Source organism: Hyaena hyaena, unplaced genomic scaffold (genome assembly GCF_003009895.1).
Source record: "Hyaena hyaena isolate Hyena2069 unplaced genomic scaffold, ASM300989v1 scaffold_66, whole genome shotgun sequence".
NCBI lineage: Eukaryota > Metazoa > Chordata > Mammalia > Carnivora > Hyaenidae > Hyaena > Hyaena hyaena.
This window is the reverse complement of record NW_024080696.1, coordinates 4133228-4152604: the sequence shown is the minus strand read 5'-3', so window position 1 is coordinate 4152604 and position 19377 is coordinate 4133228. Positions and strand designations below refer to the sequence as shown.

The 19377-nt window shown below is 36.2% G+C and overlaps 1 protein-coding gene across 1 annotated transcript; it reads left to right on the top strand.

Annotated features, from left to right (window-relative positions):
• Positions 1–863: 863 nt before the first annotated feature.
• Positions 864–18851, top strand: SPACA1 (sperm acrosome associated 1). Its single transcript, XM_039232182.1, has 7 exons — positions 864–1178; positions 6595–6651; positions 10450–10551; positions 11284–11390; positions 12006–12141; positions 18005–18125; positions 18643–18851. Exons 1-7 carry the CDS (start codon positions 959–961, stop codon positions 18797–18799), a joined length of 900 nt encoding a protein of 299 aa, XP_039088113.1. The 5' UTR covers positions 864–958; the 3' UTR covers positions 18800–18851.
• Positions 18852–19377: the final 526 nt, after the last annotated feature.

Here is a 19377-nt window from a genome sequence, read left to right as displayed (position 1 = left end):
TTTTTGTTAGTGACCTGAAAGAAACATATTTTCCAAATCAAACTTGTGAGATCTAATATGTTAAAACAACAGATACAGAGTTAAAAAAAAAAAAAAAAACTCAATGAGGCTTAAAATACAGTCCCAAAGCAAGACAGAAATTAACAGGAACAAAGTTTACGGTTTTAGGTTTGGTTCTAAAAACATCATCTATCCAAATATAGAATGTACTAGAAGAAACTTGACAACAAATGCACCCTTCCCTTTTCCTTTCTCTTTCCCTATCCCCTCATCTAGCATAAAGAAGCCCAATGGGAAATTGGGGAATTGATGGAGCAGCACAAAATCTTAAAAACGAAACAACACTAGGGTGTATTATTAACAAAAGATTTCAGAGCCAAGAAAGAAAGCGGGTTCCTATATCCTCTGCATATCAAGCCTCACCTTCAGATATGGCTCTAGTTTGGGGCACCATACTTAACAAGGTTATGCCAAATCCTTGATACATGCCAAGTAGGATATCCTGTATGAGGAATTTGAAACCAAGTCACATGAAGAGTGCTTCAGGGCCTACGGATATGGCTTGGAGAGCAGTAAACGTAGGAAGAACGAACGTCTTTCAGAAGAGGGAAGGATGAGCTAGCCAGACAAGAGGCATCGGCTACCGGGTTGCTTAGTAACCGAGGGACTGAGCGCAGCCCCTGCCGCCGCATGCGCACCTGCAGCGCCGGAACCGAGCGGCGCGGCGCAAGCGCACTGGGAGGTGCCTTGGCGAGGCGCGACAGGCGGCCCCGCGCGCGTTCCAACCGCGCTGGGAGCCCGCGCAGCGTTCCGCTCGCCGGTGACAAGCCGTGACGCCTCAATGGTTACCTGGAGCGGCGCGGGGCTTCGGAGTCTTGAGGCTCCTCTCTTCGACGCACCTCTTGCCGGGAGCGGGCGGCTGCCACTGCGCTTTGGCCGGCCGTCGGGGCCGAGAACCATGAACCCCGGGGGCGCGGGCGGCTCCAACCGGCTGCTGCTGACGGTCGGCTGGCTGCTCCTGGCGGGCCTCCAGGCCTCGTGGGGGATGAACGTCACCGCCGTCCAGGATCCCAGCCTGGCCCACGACGCCGAGGGCGAGGGCGAGAATGAGGGCGAGGAGGAGGCCGAGAACGAGTTGGAGGCTGGGAGCGAAGCCCAACCTGTGCCAGAGGAGGATGGTGAGGGTGGGAGGCAAAGCCCTGCCCTGTGTGGACAATGAGAATTAGATCTAGTAACATCTGTAGAGCTCTCTTGCAAACAGCCTGACTTTATACTGTTTTCATATGCCTAATGGCCTTGAAAAGAATGTGCTAAGAAAAACAAAGAAGCACATATATATAGAAATTGGTATAGAATTACGGCTAAATAGTGCTTTGGACGAGGAAAAATATATACTTTTTTTTTTTTTTTTTTTTTTTTAAGGAGTAGGAGTCGGGAAGTAGCAACTCACCAATAAGAATTAGTTTGACTCCTTGTAGTTATGTTTCTTTCCCATTTTAGGCCTTTTTTTGTTTTTATTTTTTTGAAGTTCCAAATTACTTTGAGGTTTTACTACTTTCCACATTTGCTCTTTAGGTTGGAACTCATTGGAATTAATAATCCCCCTCACAGTGACACATCTTAGACCAAAATGCTGACAAAACTGCCCAGAAGCCCCATGCCAGCTTCATGGAGCTCTACCCATGAGCACCTCTGTAGCATGGTGATATGATATTTGTACCTTGAACTTCCATCCAATGGAACAGTAGCAGTAGAAGACACCTGTCAAGGGACCCAACTAGTGTTTTGTTGGATAATACCTGTTAGCCAAGGGGCAATGCAACTGTGCTTGTTTCATAAATTTGCGTTATTCTGCTGGGTCATTAAGCAATAAAACGACAAGCTATTAACCATGTTTTATGGGTTAGGAACTCACATGCTGGTAGGTAGAAAGCCAGTTTGCAGGTTTGCAGGTTTGCAGACGGCTCAAGGAGACTGGTTCCCTCACCCTGTTAAGTGACCTGGCTGAGATTCTTTTAATTTCCTTGGCAGTCTCACATCTCCTAGACATATAGACAAGGTGCTGTATTTATCTGCCTTTCTTTTATTTCCTGATGACAGACAGTGACGCTCAACGACAGAACAAAATTGACTTTGTGAGGTTAATGGTGGGATGTAGGTTTGTATTGCCTTGATAACATTACAGGGAATTTGGAGAGGTCCTTGACTTTGGAAATGTGAAAGAGACTAGGCAAGAAAACATGTTCTAAAGCAGAATAGTTGTTGCTTTGCTCTGGTTTTAAAAGTAATTAACAATTTTAATATTAAACTGTTCAAGGGAAGTTCTACCTGTAATATGCTAAACAGAGTTTAGGCTGAACCCAGGCAATTAAGTTATAATATCTTAGATACAAATTCAAATGTAGACAAGGTATTTATTCTCTCAATGTCTCAGTTTTGTCATCTGTGAGCTTTAGGGGGTCTACCTTTTGGAATTTTATATATACAATTTCATGCATAGTTACTTTTTCCTGGAAGAGTAAGAATCCAGAACCATAAACAATTGGAAGTGTCTAAGGTTAGAAATTTTCTGGAGCCATCATTAAAATTTGACAAAGACCTCAACCCTCAATGTACCAGTAAAAACAGTCATCACTATGTGCTATCCAATGGCCTTTTTTCTTTTTAATTTTAAGGCATTTTACAAGTAATTTACAAAAGTAAGAATAAAGGGTTGATGAAACAACTTATATGAAATTTTAATAAGAAAGTACATATGGAAAACTACACATTTTTATTCCATATTTCCTGGTTTTGAAGATGTATATACCCTAGATGGACAAGGCACTTCGAATGCAACTAAATGCTCATTAACTGTTATGCATGAATCTGGAATGTATCTATCTTATAAATACTGATTCCAGATTTCAAGTACATCTCTAATAGATTCTAGTTTATAGCCTTGGTTCTTTTTGCACTTGCATTGTCAAAACACAATACTTTTGAAAACTATCATGCCATATATTTTGTTGATGAGAAGGCTGCCATGTTCTTTTCTGATAATTGCAAAGTGTTTTCATTTTAGATTTATAAACACCAATTAGAATGATTGATCCAATGAATTTTATTCATTTCTACATCATCTATTTTCTTTTAGTTACCTTTGTATACATACCTGCCATCATGATTTGTCCATTTACAAACCTTATCAAGTAAATTTTGATTTAGGGGTATAAACAGCTTTAAAAAGGAAAGAATATTGTCCATATCCTTTTAGCAAAATAGTATGGTTCAGCTTATTTTCACAAAACATTTCAGGATTAAGTCCTTCCTATTGAAAGACTAACTGGATGAGAATACCATATATCCTTTTGATCCTTAGAAATGTAATACTCATTAATCCATTGATTCTTGAGTTACAGAAAATTCATCTAGGATATTTATCTAAGTTATCAACGTCTCTCATTTTGCTTATGCAATCAATTTCACCATCATCCTTAGCATCTAAGGTGCTGCTATCTCTATGTTCATTTTCAGATTCATCCAACAATTGTGAAATGTTTCTGTCAATTTTCTTCTCCTTTTATGAACCAAAAAACAAAAATAACACAAAATTCAAAAACCTCAACTGTGTTCAATGAAAGATGAAAATAGATTATAAGAAAAGTGCATCTAGAGTTCTTTTTTATCTTCCTGAATGATGATGTAATGCTTTGGGCAAAGAAATAAGAAAACAAAGGATGATATAATGGCTGTGATTTATTTTACAATCACATCATCTTTCTAGGCAATTCCAACCATTCTTCCATTTTATTATCTTAGTCTTTTTAAAAAACACAGTTGGGAATAATCAATAAGTAATAATGAAATCCATCATTATGGATGATGAAATAAGAAAATGTTTAAAAAATATGGGAAAATTACTAAAACAATTTGTACTCATTATTATACTCGTGTATCTTATACCCCCATACCTTTTATATCTTTTATATACTTTTATATGATTTATAAATATAATGGTATACCTATACCTAAACCCTTAGATTTATAATTATCCTATACCTATAAGCTTACATTTATAAAAGGACCAAGAATAGACCTACATAATAATTGCAAAATAAAAAAAATAATTGCAAAATAGAATGAGTTTCATTCTATAAAATAAGTTTTATCCTATATAAATATAACTTTTTTCTCTTTTTCTTTGGAATACCTCTAAGAAAGAATAAAAGTTATGGAATATCAACCTTACATATCAACTCTTAAAAAAGAAACTAAAAAATTAAAATTCGATTCTGATGGTATATACTAACAGTTAAGGTGTACTGAGAACTGAAGAGAACATTCCAGGATTTGCCAGAACAAAAAAGAGCGGGATCATTATCTACATCATTGTGGATACCAGGTTTTTATTAGTAAAATCTAAAACACAGTAGGTTTTTAAGGAAGCCTTATCACACTCTTGATTCCTATTGAAGTTACTATTGAAATTTATACTCATTTTTACCTGTTCTTCTATCAAATTAAGATAGTCTATCAGTATTTTGGGCACAGTTTTCAGCTCTATATGTAAGACTTTTATTTCTCTAAGCTTTCATTTTGATAGGCTTGCCGAGTATTCTGTCATTTTTAGAGTCAGATTTATTTTCAAACATATTTGCTATCCTTTCTAGCTTTTCAGAATCTCTGGATTCAGTCAGCATGATACCAATATTTTCTAAGTCATTAATAAAAATATTAAACAGGACAGAGTACTGTGACACATCATTCCTTACCCATTGGCACCAAGCAATTAGCATCAGTGGATATTACTGTTTAACAAGTAACACATAAATAGTTTATTGACACTCAGACCATATTTTTCCTGTTTACTCATAGGTATGTAACAGGAAATTTTGACAAATATCACACTGAAGCCCAGGTACATGTAATTTATCTGACCTACCAGTATAGGATTCCCATCAAAAATGAAAGTCATTGAGGGGCACTTGGGTGGCTCAGTCAGTTGAGTATCTGACTCTTGATTTCAGCTCAGATCATGATCCCAGGGTCATGGGGTTGGGCTCCATGCTGAAAGTGGAGTCTGATTAAGATTCTCTCTCTCTCCCTTTGCCCCCTCTGCCCCACCCACGCTCATTCTTTCTCTAAAAAGATAAAAAGTCACTGAATGACCTAATGGGCAACCAAAGCCAAAAGGTACTTTAGAGATCATTAGATTAAACCCACTCTTTTTCTGGAGTTAGGAGAGCTTAAGTAACTTTTCCAAAGTTGCACAGGTAGTAAATAGTAGGGCTGATTGCTTAATTTTCTTTAATGGTTTTTGAAAATAGGTTGTATTTAAAAGCTAATACTCATCCTCCTACCTGTGTTTTCTATGTTCAATTTGGCTTTTAATTTATGTCTCATAATGTGCCAGCAGAAAGTATCCAAGCATTCCAAGCAAAAATGTCATTTCAAAATTGATCACGATAGGCCAAATAATTTAACAAAGCCAATACTGATTTACTTAACATATATACATCAACAGCATATTATTATTAAATGTATTTGGTGCTTGTAAGTATAGAATAACAGTTTATGAACGTATTATCTTACAGTAATCAAAATAGGAAAAAATGTGTGCACTCATTGTGAATGAAGTTATGATATCTTAACCATGTTTATAGCACTAAATAAGCTACAGAATGTTTTCACATACATTATCACATTTAAATCTTCCAACAATCAAATAAGATAGATTCTCCTCTCCACATTTTTGCAGAAGAGTTAAGTAGCCCTGACAGAGTTTTAAGTAATTTGATGAAACTCAACTGACTAGTGGTGGAAGCAGCAATGTGGACTCTAATTCAAATGTGCTTTCCCATGTAATATTGTTAGTTTAGGATACAATGCTTTAAAAAAATGTGAACACCTCATGTAATTTTTTTTTTTATTGAGATATTAGTCCTAATCTGCTGTGAAAAATTGGCTGGTGGAAATATGCCAGATTAGAAACAGAGAAACATGATTTAAAAGCAATAATATTTAACTACTCAAACACATGTATATTCCTAAATTATCCTGCTAAATAAAACGTTGGAATAAATTCTTGGGAATAATTTATCACCTTAACGTAAGAATGTATAGAAACAATCTATAACTGTGATTTTAATGAACATTTGGGATAAAGACTTCCTTTTGGATGGAAATGATGCACTCAAATTTTCTTTCAGAAAAATAGAGAATAGAAAAAAACCCGGCCTTACAGTTAGTTGTCAGGCTTTTGTTTTGTTTTTATGACCTATAGAACTTTAACTCACCATGTTTAAGCTGATGAAAAAATATTTTTAATTTATATAAGAGTTTATAAATATAAACCTTCTTTGCAAGGTATTTTCTAATTTAATTTATTACTTTCAAGGTTTAGGCTTCTTTTGAGCTAAGCAATAACAGTAGATGTTTTAGGAATGACATTGCTTTTCTGATTTAAAAAGTTAAAAAACTTTTTTTCTGATTAAAGTTAAAAACTATCTCCTTCCTATATAATGAGTGTTTGTGTCCTTTATCCTCAAGTAGTTTTTCACTTAGAAAAGTTTTCATATGATTAAATAATGTATCTTTGCACTTTATATTTAGTTTCAAATAAGACAGCAGTCAAAGAAGTAGAATTTGGGATGTGCACCGTTACATGTGGTAAGTAGCATAGAGCAGATAATTCAACAATATTGTAATTTGGTGGAAAAGGAAGGTAGAAGCTGTGGCAATTTTAATTTGTAATTTGTGTACTCTATTTCTCAAACTATAATTTACACACAAGACTCAAAAGGTGAGATATTTTCAGTTCAAACCCCTAAATCTTATTTTAAGCCAGCAACCTATATTTTTTCTGGCACTTACACTGCCTTCCCTAAGTAAAACTTGATCTCATAGATGTTCAGAAGATGAAGATCTTCTGATGCATTTCACAGATGTCTTCCCACACACTGCGTGGCAAATCTATCAAGAAATTTGTGTATTTGTAATAGTCTATTATAAATTCTACATTTCTCCTATTCTTATGTCTTGGGTAAAAAGAGGTATTAGCTTTGTGGGGAAGATAATATTCATAAACTATGACTTTTTTCTATCATTCCAGGAATAGAAATTGGACATAATATCTCTCACATGTGGGTGGGATTAAGGCTACATGTGCTATAATAGGCCAATTTTTCTCAAACTTAAGTGTTCACCCTAAGTGCCTACAGGGCTTGTTAAAACCCAGGCTGCTGGGTCTACTCTGAGTGATTAACTCACTAGGCTTTTGGAGGAGCCTAAGAATTTGTATTTCTAAACAAGTTCACAGATAAAGCTGATGCTGCTGGTTAAAAGACCATCTTCTGACAACCACTTTGAGAACCACTTTAGATAGACTAGCATGCTGAGAAGACAATAGATAATTCCCAATGAAGTTCAGTTTATTCTAAATAGAACCTGCCTTGCAAAAAGGATAATGATGGGAGGGAAAGACAAAAAGACAAAGGGAAAGACAGCAAATCCAGACAGATGTAGAGCAGAATTTTTTAAAAAACTAATCCGGAATTGTTTATATTTCAGATAACGTACTTTCATTGTGGCAAAATAAATGTAACATAAAATTTACTGTTTTTATCATTTTTAAATCTACAACTTGGTGACCTTAAACATGTTCACATTGTTGTACAATGATTACCACCATGTATCTCCAGAACTTTTTCATCATCTCCAAACGGAACCTCCCTACCTATTTAAACACTAACGACCTGCTCTCCCCTCCCCCAGCTCCTGACAACCACTGTCTACTTTCTGCCTCTTAAGATAATTTTAAAACTATTTTTTTTTTTACCTTAACTTCTTACTGGGTCAGAGTCAGATATGAGAGGAATACGTGTAATAAACCTGTGAATATTCATTTGTCCTTTACAGCTTTCTTTTGCTGCTTGCTTGAGAGTTTTTCACAGGTAGAGAAGTATTTTTAAGACAATTCTAGTAATTTATAGGGTATTAATCTATTATTTAGAGATGTGTTTCAAAAATTATATATTTGCTCATTCATCAAGTGATTTTTTGAATTTGGCCTACTACATCCCAGGCTTTGTTACAGGAACTGGAACAAAGCAGAGGAAACTCCTTGCCTTCAAGGAGTGTATATTTTAGTAGGGGCAAAGAGAAAAATAATATTCAAACATGTCACATGTCAGATGGTGATAAATTCTAAAGAGAAAGATCAACCATAAAAGATAATATTTCACATCTAAAATATTTAAAAATATTTTCAAGTTTTTTCAGTTTATAACAGAACTATTTAGACAAAAAAAGTGCTTTGGTGAGAATTCTATTGAACTCTCAAAACAATATTTTAGCAGTCAAAAACATTTTCTTTTTCTGGAATACCCAGGCAGATTTTTAGGTTTACTTGGACTTACAGAAAATCTCACACCTACACACATCATCACAATGAACTGTATTTGGCTAAATAAATTCATAAATAAATTTGCTTGGAAAATATTTATGCAGTTCAAAATAAGGCTGTGCATCTAGTGAGGTGCCTTTCATAAATTCAAGCAGAGCTATACTGCAACCATTCTTAGGCATCTCTTTTAATCAAAAGAAATCTTTCCTCAAAGAGTACACTTACCGTGATGAGCACTGAGTAATCATAGAATTGTTGAGTCACTATATTGTACACCCAAAACTAATGTAACACTGTATGTTAACTACACTGGAATGAAAATAAAAGCATAATTTGAAAAAACAGAGATCTTACCTTCTCCAATCTTTCATCTCCTTATCTCATGTAGAGTCCTCTCCCTTGCTACTCAAAGTTTGGTCCACAGATCAGCTTCACCTGGGAGCTTGTTAGGAATGCAGAATCTCAGAACCTCCTCCTGACCTACTGAATCAGAATTTGCCTGTTAATAAGATTTCCAGGTGATTGCATGCACTCTAAAGTTTGAGAAGCTCTGTTGTAAGTCATCTGTAGACCTCAACTTACCCTTGACCTTGAGAATGGGTTTTAGTATTAACATCTTTAGAGGCTGAAAGAGGGAATATGGTAGACAAGGAAATCAAGATGCACCATTCCTTAGCCTGTGATCACACCGTCTTATCATAGGTCACTTATCCATAGGACATGTTTAACATGTTGCAGATTAAGCATTTTATCATGTTCCTCAATTATGGCAATGAAAGGCAAACCCAGCAGAGATCTGAGATCTGTTAGTAAAGACCTGATTTCTTGTAGTAAGAGAGTGTGGTAATTCTAAAGAGAGGATCTTGTTAGAAATTGAGATTTGGTCATTAATAGTTTATCCTCCTATATATATAATGCAGTGATTTTACTAATCTAAATATTGAAGGATCATTTATGTTTTAAAATGTGATTCTGGCAGGGCGTCTGGATGGTTCAGTTGGTTAAGCATCTGAATCTTGATTTCAGCTTAGGTCATGATCTCACGGATCGTGAGTTTGAGCTTTCCATCTGGCTCTGTGCTGACAGTGTGGAGTCTGCTTGGAATTCTCTCTCTCTCTCTCTCTCTCTCTCTCTCCCCCACCTCTCTCTCTCTGCCCCTTCTTCCCTCTCAAAATAAATAAATAAACATTTAAAAAAGAAAAAATAAAATGTGTCTTTGGGAATGTCCTCTAGAGTTCCAAAATCTTTTCTTTTCTTTTCTTTTTAAAAATATTTTAATGTTTATTTATTTTTGAGAGAGAGAGAGTGTGTGTGTGTGTGTATGAGCAGGGGAGGTGCAGACAGAGAGGGAGACACAGAATCTGAAGCAGGCTCCAGGCTCTGAGCTGTTAGCACAGAGCCCGAAGTGGGGCTGAACTCACAAACTGTGAGATCCTGACCTGAGTCAAAGTCAGATGCTTACTCAACTGAGCCACCCGGGTGCCCCCCAAAACCTCTTCTGAAAGTTCCATGGCCAGATAAATTTGAGAGATCCTGTGTACTATTGTATTTCATCAAATCTAAGACTTTATCAGCTATGAGTAGTATATTTTGTGCACCTCTAACATGGAAAAATGTTGCCAATTTGTCACATGTTGTCAATTCTAAGATAAATTCTGATTTCAAAAATGTTAAGATGAAAAAATTTTACATCTTCAATCAATGAAAGTTTATACACAATAACACATTAATTTATTAGTATATTCAAGTTTCCCCCCAAATTCTGTAAAGAGGACTCTTTAATTTTATTTAATGTCTCATTTTCAGATGTGTATAGTTGTGGAATCCTTTTTCTTATGCTAATGACCAGAGGAACTAGTGTTTTATGTAATCACTTTGGGAAATGCTGTTTTATGAAATAATTCAAAATGAGGGGCATAAAATAATTTGCAACATGATCTCCCTGAATTTAGGAATTTAACTTATGAAATTAGGAAAGAAGTCTCAAAAACAAAAGGCCTAGGTGGAAAAGAAAAGAAACTGGAATGAGTTTTCTTAACACTTGCCGATTTCTTTTACCAAAGGTGTTGGTATTAGAGAAGTTATCCTAACAAATGGATGCCCTGGAGGTGAATCCAAGTGTATCGTAAGGGTGGAAGAATGCCGTGGACCGGTAGATTGCGGCTGTGAGTTGGACTCTGTATTGGGGGGAGACAGAAGGGAAGAGTTTACCCTGGGGAAATAGCTTTAACCTCCGGTAGCCATGAGTGGAAGGAGCCGATCAATTGATATACTGAAAGGAAACTTAATAAAACTTAAAATTCCAGTTCTCTAGACAGTAATAGCTCTGAGTACCTTTCTGCTTTTGCTTTACATTTTTTCAGGGGTGTCTAAAATTTAACGTATATTCTATGTAATACACTGGAAGCTTATACTCAGGGTCTGTCGTCAAGGCTGTCCTATAGTGAAACTCTTTTGACACTCTGGTTATGACAAGTGATTGGCATGATTATCAGTAGATTGGCAAGCTTTAAACTGAGAACTTTGAGGTCTGTTCTATATCAAATTACACCGCTCTGAGAGTTCATTGTCTCTAGTGGGTTCCCTAACCAATAAATGGAAAGCCACTAGCAGATCTCAAAGCTTAATCTAATAGATCACTAAATTTTAGGTTGCCCTTGCTATTTCTTCTGCAGAAGGACCAGACAGCTATGGTGTCTCCCACCTGCTTCTTTTAATGACTTGACTTTGTATCCATGATTCCTCTCTGCTCTTCTACACTCAAACTCTTCATAATTTTTATAACTTCCAGCATATAATTGATTTTAAAACTGAAAGTGGCTTTTAAAAGTAGCCTTTGTATAAAGCAATGTACAATGCCCAGTGGTATGTATGTATTTAATTTTTCTTGTTTTTAGGGGGTAGACCAGTTTCAGAAAGTCTTGACAGTGTTAGAATGGCATGTATTCATATATCTCCTGTAAATCGTTTCAAATATGTTTGGAAACTTCTAAGGCCAGAGCAAGTAAGTCATGAATGTATGTAATATGGTGCTTTCTAGTGAGTGATAAAATTTGTGTCCCAGTGCTTGACCGCTATCAGAAAACTCTCTCTTTAGAAACAGTTTGCAAAAATGAAGTTAAAAAATCTTACAATTGTTTTATTACTGAGATTTAAAATTTTTCATTATTAAGTGGGGCTAAATCTTTACATATGTCTTGGGGTCAGCTATTATCAGAACTTAAAAACATCCATTTTATATAAAGTTTTCTATTTTGGAAGCAAATTTTTCATTTGTATGTATAGGAGTTATATCAAGATAATGGGGGCTTAAGTGTCAAACATACACCAAGTGCTACAGTTTATTTTAACCCACATAAGAATCTATGAGGTAATCCTTTCATTATGCCCATTTTACACATAAATAACTGAGAAGCAGTGGGTAACTTCTCCCAGCTCACACAGGCAGGAAGTGGTAGGGTTGGTACTTTATTGTCTGGATTGTCTGACTCTAAAACCCATGTGTATAGTTAATTACTGTCCTAAGCTAAAAGACAATGACTACTCTTTTCGGGAATAAGTTGTTTCCTGATCTTAAGTCCAAATGAAGAATATTGGTATTGTTTTTCTTTTTAAATAGCAACCTGTTATCCTTGCAAATGATTCAGCAATCCTGGAAGTACGCAGGGAAATTCACCCCTTGGTTTTCGAGTGTATCACCTTGGATAATAATGAAATAGTAGCATCTATTAAGTTCACAGTCTATACAACAAGTGGTAAGTGCAAGTAATATTTTTGTTTGCTTATATCAAACTTTATAAAGCATCAAAATCATCTGGAGGACTCTTTGCAACGCAGACTGATAGCCCACCCGGAGTTTCTGATTCAGTAGATCCTGGATGGGGCTGGCAGAATCATTTGCATTTCTAACAAGTTCCCAAGTGCTGCTGGTCCAGAGACAACATTTTGTAAACCACTGGTTTATATCATTTAGACTTTCTACAAGGTAATGCTTAATTTCTTAAAAAAATTTTTTTTAATGTTTATTTATATTTGAGAGAGAGAGAGAGATTGGCAAAGTGCTAGTAGGGGAGAGGCAGAGAGAGAGAGAGGGAAACACAGAATCCAAAGCAGGCTCCAGGCTCTGAGTTGTCAGCACAGAGCCTGACTCAGGGCTTAAACCCAAGAACTGCAGGATCATGACCTGAGCCAAAGTCAGCACTTAACCAACTGAGCCACCCAGGTGCCCCAGTGATGTTTAATTTCTTTTTCACAAAGTAGAATCAGATGTGTTTCACTTTGGGAAACTTGTGCATTCCTGAAGCATTTCCAAAGAACAGTCCTCTAACTTGAATTATACTCTCTTACTTCTATCACAAGAGTGAAAGTGGTTATATGGAATTCTTATGGATGCTTACAAAATTTTTGGCACAGTAAAATAAATAAAACTAAGAAACAGTATGTCAAAACATGGGTTTTTAAAAATTATTCATTTGAAGAAAATCTTTTTTTGATGAAACAATAATGCTGTCCTCAATTTTTGTCACAAAAGGCATATCTTGTCCTAAACGTAACTTTACATGTTAGAAACTTTGCTTCCCTTGCAAAATGAATCCATGTGTGTATCCTTTCAGTTTAGCCTATGATGTCTAATATATCTAATTGTTTCCTTTTGTTCAGTTCTTAACCAGTTTTACCATCGTTGTCACTGTTATTGAGGGTATAAGGGGGCTTGGTCACAAGGTCTTTTGAGAATCCAATAAAAGTTCAGGAGGCTTTTCCCAGAAAAATGCCTGCCTAAACAAACATGCCAAGAGCCGCCCGTTATTTTAAGAGAGTTCGTGGATTTCTTGAAGCTATTTCTTAATCCAATGGAAAGAACTTATGCTGTGGTTTAGAGATACCGGACAATATAACACTGATTATTAAAATGGAAATAAGCTAAAATGTTTTGGGGATGACTTTTAAAAATAAACTATAACTTTCTTTGATGTGTTATTGTCTTTAAAAAAAAACAATTATGGTAAAAGCTAATAATCCTAGGAGTGTTGAAAGCATAATTTCAATAATACTAAAAAAAGCAAGAAAGGGCCAAATCTCATCAAACTAAAACATATCTCAGTGAGTACTAGTTCAGGGTATTAAAGGTTTTGGGGGGCCAATTCTCCGTTTTTGTCCCTACAGTCTAATCCTTGTTAGGACCATAGCTCTTCCTGTGATTAGAAGTCAATATGCATTTGATACTGTGTAAGCTAAGGGCTAGAACACAGACCCCAAAATGTTAGTCCTTAAGTGAGACAACATTGATTTCTCTCTTGTAGCAAGTGGTCCAACGCTGATGGGTTAGCTCTGCCATCTCAGGACATGAACTGGTTAAATGACAAAATGTTTTCAGAACACTTTGGTATCAGTTTCTTTTAAAAATGGTAATTGGGAACGCCATTGCAACAGATGCTTTTGGCTATTTGGACATTGAACAAATGCATACATGTCAACCTAATTTGGCACTGGCTTGAAACAAGTACACAATTGCAATATTGGTAGAGTAAATATGGTTTAGTTAATGAAAATTTCCCATCCATTCCCTTTACATCTTTTTCACTCCCACAACAGTAGTCTTTATAATTAGGCATTGTTATGGATTGAATTGTGTCTCCTTGCTTAAGTTCTAACTCCCAGAACTTCAGAATGTGACTGTATTTGGAAATAGGATCATTATAGATGTAATTTGTTCAGTTAGTATAAGGTCATACATACTAGAATGTAGTGGGCCTTTAATTCACTATGACTGGTACCCTTATAAGAAGAGGGAAATTTGGACAAAACACAGAATGAGAGAGAAGAGAATGTCATGTGAAGACACAAAGACACTCAGGGAGAAGACAGCCATGTGAAAACAGAGGCAGAGATTAGAGTTATGTTGACACAAGTCAGGGAACATCTGGGACCACCAGAAGCAGGAAGAAGAAAGGAAGGATCTTCTCCCAGAGCCTTTGGAGGGAGCATGGCCTTATCAACACCTTGCATTCAGACTTTTAGCTTCTAGAACCATGAGACAATAAATTTCTGTTGTTTTTAAGTCACCCAGTTTGTGGTGCCCTGGAAAACGAATGCAAGCATCAGCTTAGTGCTTCTAAGAAGTTAGAACATTGAAATTTGCCTGTTGTTCATTGAGCATTTTCAATAAAAAAAAAAAGCAGCCCATTTTTTAAGGTATAAAACTAATCTAGATATAAAAATAATCCATGCAAGACTACTGTTGAAATGAAGTATGTAGATACTACCATCAGCATTTTACTATTGATCTATCCATCCTTCTATAAATCCATTGATCCATCTTATGTTTTCAATGCACTTCAACATAATTTTCTAATGTCTGCACACTTCCCACAGAAATTTCACTCTCCATCCTCTCTTGGCTAGTATTGCAGGGTAGTGAATAAATGGCAAGGAATTTTGCCATTTCTTCTTCTCAGGTTTTAATCCTAAAAGGTGTCTCTCATTTGAACTTAAAAAAGTCTCACTGCCTCTGTAAATCTAAAATTATCAAAAACAAAAAGATTTTTAAAAATCTAACAATGTTGGAATATAAATATGATGTGATTTCTCTGTCATACTTGAAACTGTTTAGTGAGATCACTAATTGAGTTTATAGCACTGGAATTACTAAGAAAAGTGAAAAATTATACTCCTTGGTGTTTAAAGTGTAGGAAGAGGGGTGCCTGGGTGGCTCAGTCGGTTAAGCGTCTGACTTCAGCTCAGGTCATGATCTCCAGTTTGTGGATTCAAGCCCCACATGGATCTCTGTGCTGACAGCTCGGAGCCTGGAGCCTGGAGCCTGTGGATTCTGTGTCTACCCCTCCCCTGCTCATGCTCTGTCTCTGTCTCAAAAATAAACATAAAAAATTTGAAAAAAAAAAGTAGGAAGAAAATCCAGACAAATAAGCTGTTGAAATTGCCCATATAGGAAATTACTACCGATACAGTGGCACTTACCAAAATTAAAATATTACAAATTATAAAGCATAACTTGCACAAATCATGATTGAACATTGGTTTACTTATCTATGTGGTTTAGTAGTTGCATTTGGTGATCTCTCTGGTCCTTCTACACATGAATTCTTTATGTTCCTATGATTTATGAATTGGGAAGAACCACAAGAAAGCTATATAATTGGTAAGGTAAGTAAAATCTGATGTAAATTGGCTTTTCACCAATTTACAATGGTGTAATGCATATGGTATAATACATATGTTATAATACACAAGTTATAATACATATGATAGACTGGTTTTGTCTCTTTAATAGCCTTATTTGCAAGAAAAGCAGAAGGATATGGGAGAGAATGTCTAATTTAAAAATGGTCTGTGGTTATTTGTATAAAAAAATAAACTTCAAGCCATATCTTACAACATATCTAAAAATTAGAGATATATCATAGTCCTAAATGTAAACACGAAAACCATAAAGCATTAAAAAGGAATCATAGGAGAATATCTGCATGATTCAGGAGTAGGCAAGGGTTTCTTAGATTGGACTCAGAAAACAATCACCATGCAAGGGAACGTTGATAAATTAGGCTTCATCAAAATTAAAAACTTTAGCTCATTAAAAGAAATCATTAGAAAAATGAATAGGCAAGCCAAAACCTGGGAGAAAAAATTCATAAAACATGTACAACCAGTATAATCAGGTTGGACAAAGATCTTACAGTTTCTTGGGAAAATAAAGGGTACCTCTATCTTATGACCCAGCAGTTTCACTCGTAGGTATTTATCCAAGAGAAAAGTACATTTGCAGATGACCTGAATAAAAATGTTCATAGCAGGGGCGCCTGGGTGGCTTAGTCGGTTAAGCGTCCGACTTTCGCTTGGGTCATGATCTCGCGGTTCGTGGGTTCGAGCCCCGCGTCGGGCTCTGTGCTGACTGCCAGCTCAGAGCCTGGAGNTGTGAAGCTGGCATTAATGAGGTCACCTGGTTCATACCAGGGTTTTGCATGGCATTTATTGATTTAACTGACTTCAAAAATATACTCTGAATAATATTTTAGATGAAAGGTAGAAATGTCCTTATTCTTCATCTTGAACATGGAATTTCAAGGGTTTAAAAGAGGGGCCCCTGGGTGGCTTAGTCGGTTAAGCGTCCGACTTTCGCTTGGGTCATGATCTCGCGGTTCGTGGGTTCGAGCCCCGCGTCGGGCTCTGTGCTGACTGCCAGCTCAGAGCCTGGAGCCTCTTTCGGTTTGTGACTCCCTCTCTCTCTGACCCTCCCCTGCTCACGCTGTCTCTCTCTCTCTCCTAGAAATAAATAAAACATAAAAAAAAATGTTCATAGCAGTTTATTTATAGTAGCTTAAAGCTCTAACAGCCTAGATGCCCATCAGTAGGAAAATGAATAGATAAATTAGAATACTACTCATCAATTAAAAAAAAACTATTGATACATGCAGCAGTGTAGGTGAACCTCTAAAACAGGCTGAGTAAAAATGTCTTACATGAAGGAATATATAGTGTATATTTCCATTCCTATCAAGTTCTAGGACAGGCAGAACTAATCTGTGGTGGAAAAGAAAATCAGGACAGTAGTTGCCTGGCAGTGATTAACTGGGAAGGACTCAAGGGAGTTTCTGGGGTACAGCAATAGTCTGAGTCATCATAGAGCTTGAATTATACATATGTGTTTGCATTTGCCAAAATAAATGTACATTTGAAATCTTTTTTCAATTCGTGGTAAATTTTACCTCAAAAGAAAAAGTATAAACAAGTATTGAAGTCTAGTTAACGATATGCCTGTTGAAGATTTTTGTGGGAAGTGTGCAGACATTAGCAAATTATGTTGAAATGCATTGAAAAATTAAGATGGATCAACGGATTTATAGAAAGATGGACAGATGGATAGTAAAATGTTGAAGGTAGTATCTAAGTGGTGGAAATACAGGATGTTCGTTGTTAAATTCTTTAAACTATTCTACATGTTTGAAAAGGACATTTCATGTCCATCAACTGATGAATGGATAAAGAAGATGTGGTTTATATATACAATTGAATACTACTTGGCAATGAGAAAGAATGAATTCCTGCCATTTTCAGCAATGTGGATGGAACTGGAGGGTATTATGCTGAGTGAAATAAGTCAGTCAGAGAAAGACAGATATCATGTTTTCAGTTATATGTGGAACCTGAGAAACTTAACAAGACCACAGGAGAAGGGAAGGGAAAAAAATAGTTACAAGCAGAGAGGGAGGGAGGCAAACCATAAGAGACTCTTAAATGCAGGGAACAAACTGATGGTTTATGGGGGAGGCGCAGGGGACAGAGGAAAATGGGTGATGGGCATAGAGGAGGGCACTTGCTGGGATGAGCACTGGGTGTTATATGTAACCAATGAATCATGGGAATTTACCCCCAAACCCAAGAGCACACTGTACACGCTGTATGTTAGCCAATTTGATGATAAGTTTTATTTTAAAAAAGAAAAGGACATTTCAAAGGTGATGAGCAAGTTTACTAGTAACTATCTTTCTACTAATTCTTCCTGTATTTTTCTAAAGTCCTTTTTTAGATATAAAGTTTCCATTTGGATATATATCTCCTTTTTTTCCAGTAGTAATAATTATCAGGTATGTGTTTTTTCTCTAGAATTGCAAATGAAAAGATCAAGCCGACCGGACACTGATGCAGTCCTAGTGTTTGTGCTGACCATAGGAGTCATTATCTGTATATTTGTGATCTTTGTGCTGATCTTCATAATTATAAACTGGTAAGTAAAGGGCTCTTTACCTCCCTTGCTTAATGTCCTCCTTGTCTGTCCCCACTTCTTGTTTGATGAGTCCAAAGCCCTGTCCATAATGCCTCGCACATGTATCTTGAAACAGTCCAATCCCTTCATACCTCCTGCAACTATTCCAGTTCAGGCTAATCTCACGACTTGCTTCCCAGCCACAAGAGAGCTTTAAATGCAATTTTTATAATTTTACATAGTAATTGCTAAAAAAAACATGTTTTGAATGGATATGTGTGTTGTCCGGTTGTAGTTCTTACAACTCTAAAACTTGGTTAGTATAAGCTACTAATTCACTTTTTAAAAGAATATTTCTAATACTTACAGGAGTTCACACTCTGGTACAGTCTCAGGACTCATCTACTGTCACTGTGTAGCTGATACACCACAAGCTAAAAATAAAGCATGACTAAGGAGGCACTTCTATATAGAGCAAATTATATAGATCTATTTAGTTTTCATTTCACAAGGGATTTTTGTTTTGATTTTTCTCTAGGGGGGCAGTCAAGTCTTTCTGGGGGGAGAAATCCTCGTCAACTGAGATACAGTCTGAGCTGAGTTCAGTGAGATACAAAGATTCAACTTCTCTTGACCAGTCACCAACAGAAATGCCTGGAACTGAAGATGATGCTTTAAGTGAATGGAATGAATGATATATGGATGATATATAAAAAACAAAAAGAGATTAGAGCATATCAGATTCATTACTATAAAAATAAAATATATGGTTAAATACTTGAATAATTCTGCAAGTGATTTCCCACAGTTTGAGGGTGATACAATATGAGAAGGGGCTGTTGTAATCATTGTGTTCATGGTAGAGTTATCAAAAATTATTTTAATTTGTTCTCAATATTTGCCATTTCAGGTAATCACTTGGTAACATTTACCTAGAGGTACACACACACATACACACACATACACACACACAGAGTATTCTAAACACATTTTTGATCAATTTGATCACTTCTAAGGTGATCTGCCTATTTTGTCCCAAAGAAGAAAAATGTCATACAGAAGATGCCTTGCATATCAGACTTTTTCCCTTCTGGGAGCACTAGATTGAACTTACTAAAGCAAATCATACTTTGGAATTTCTGCAGGGCATGTGAATATAAAGCATCACTTGTAAAACATGAAATAATAATAATAATAATAATAATAATAATAAGCAGCAACAACCACCACCAGCACTTAGTAACTATTATGTGCGAAGCATCACTTAAAGCAT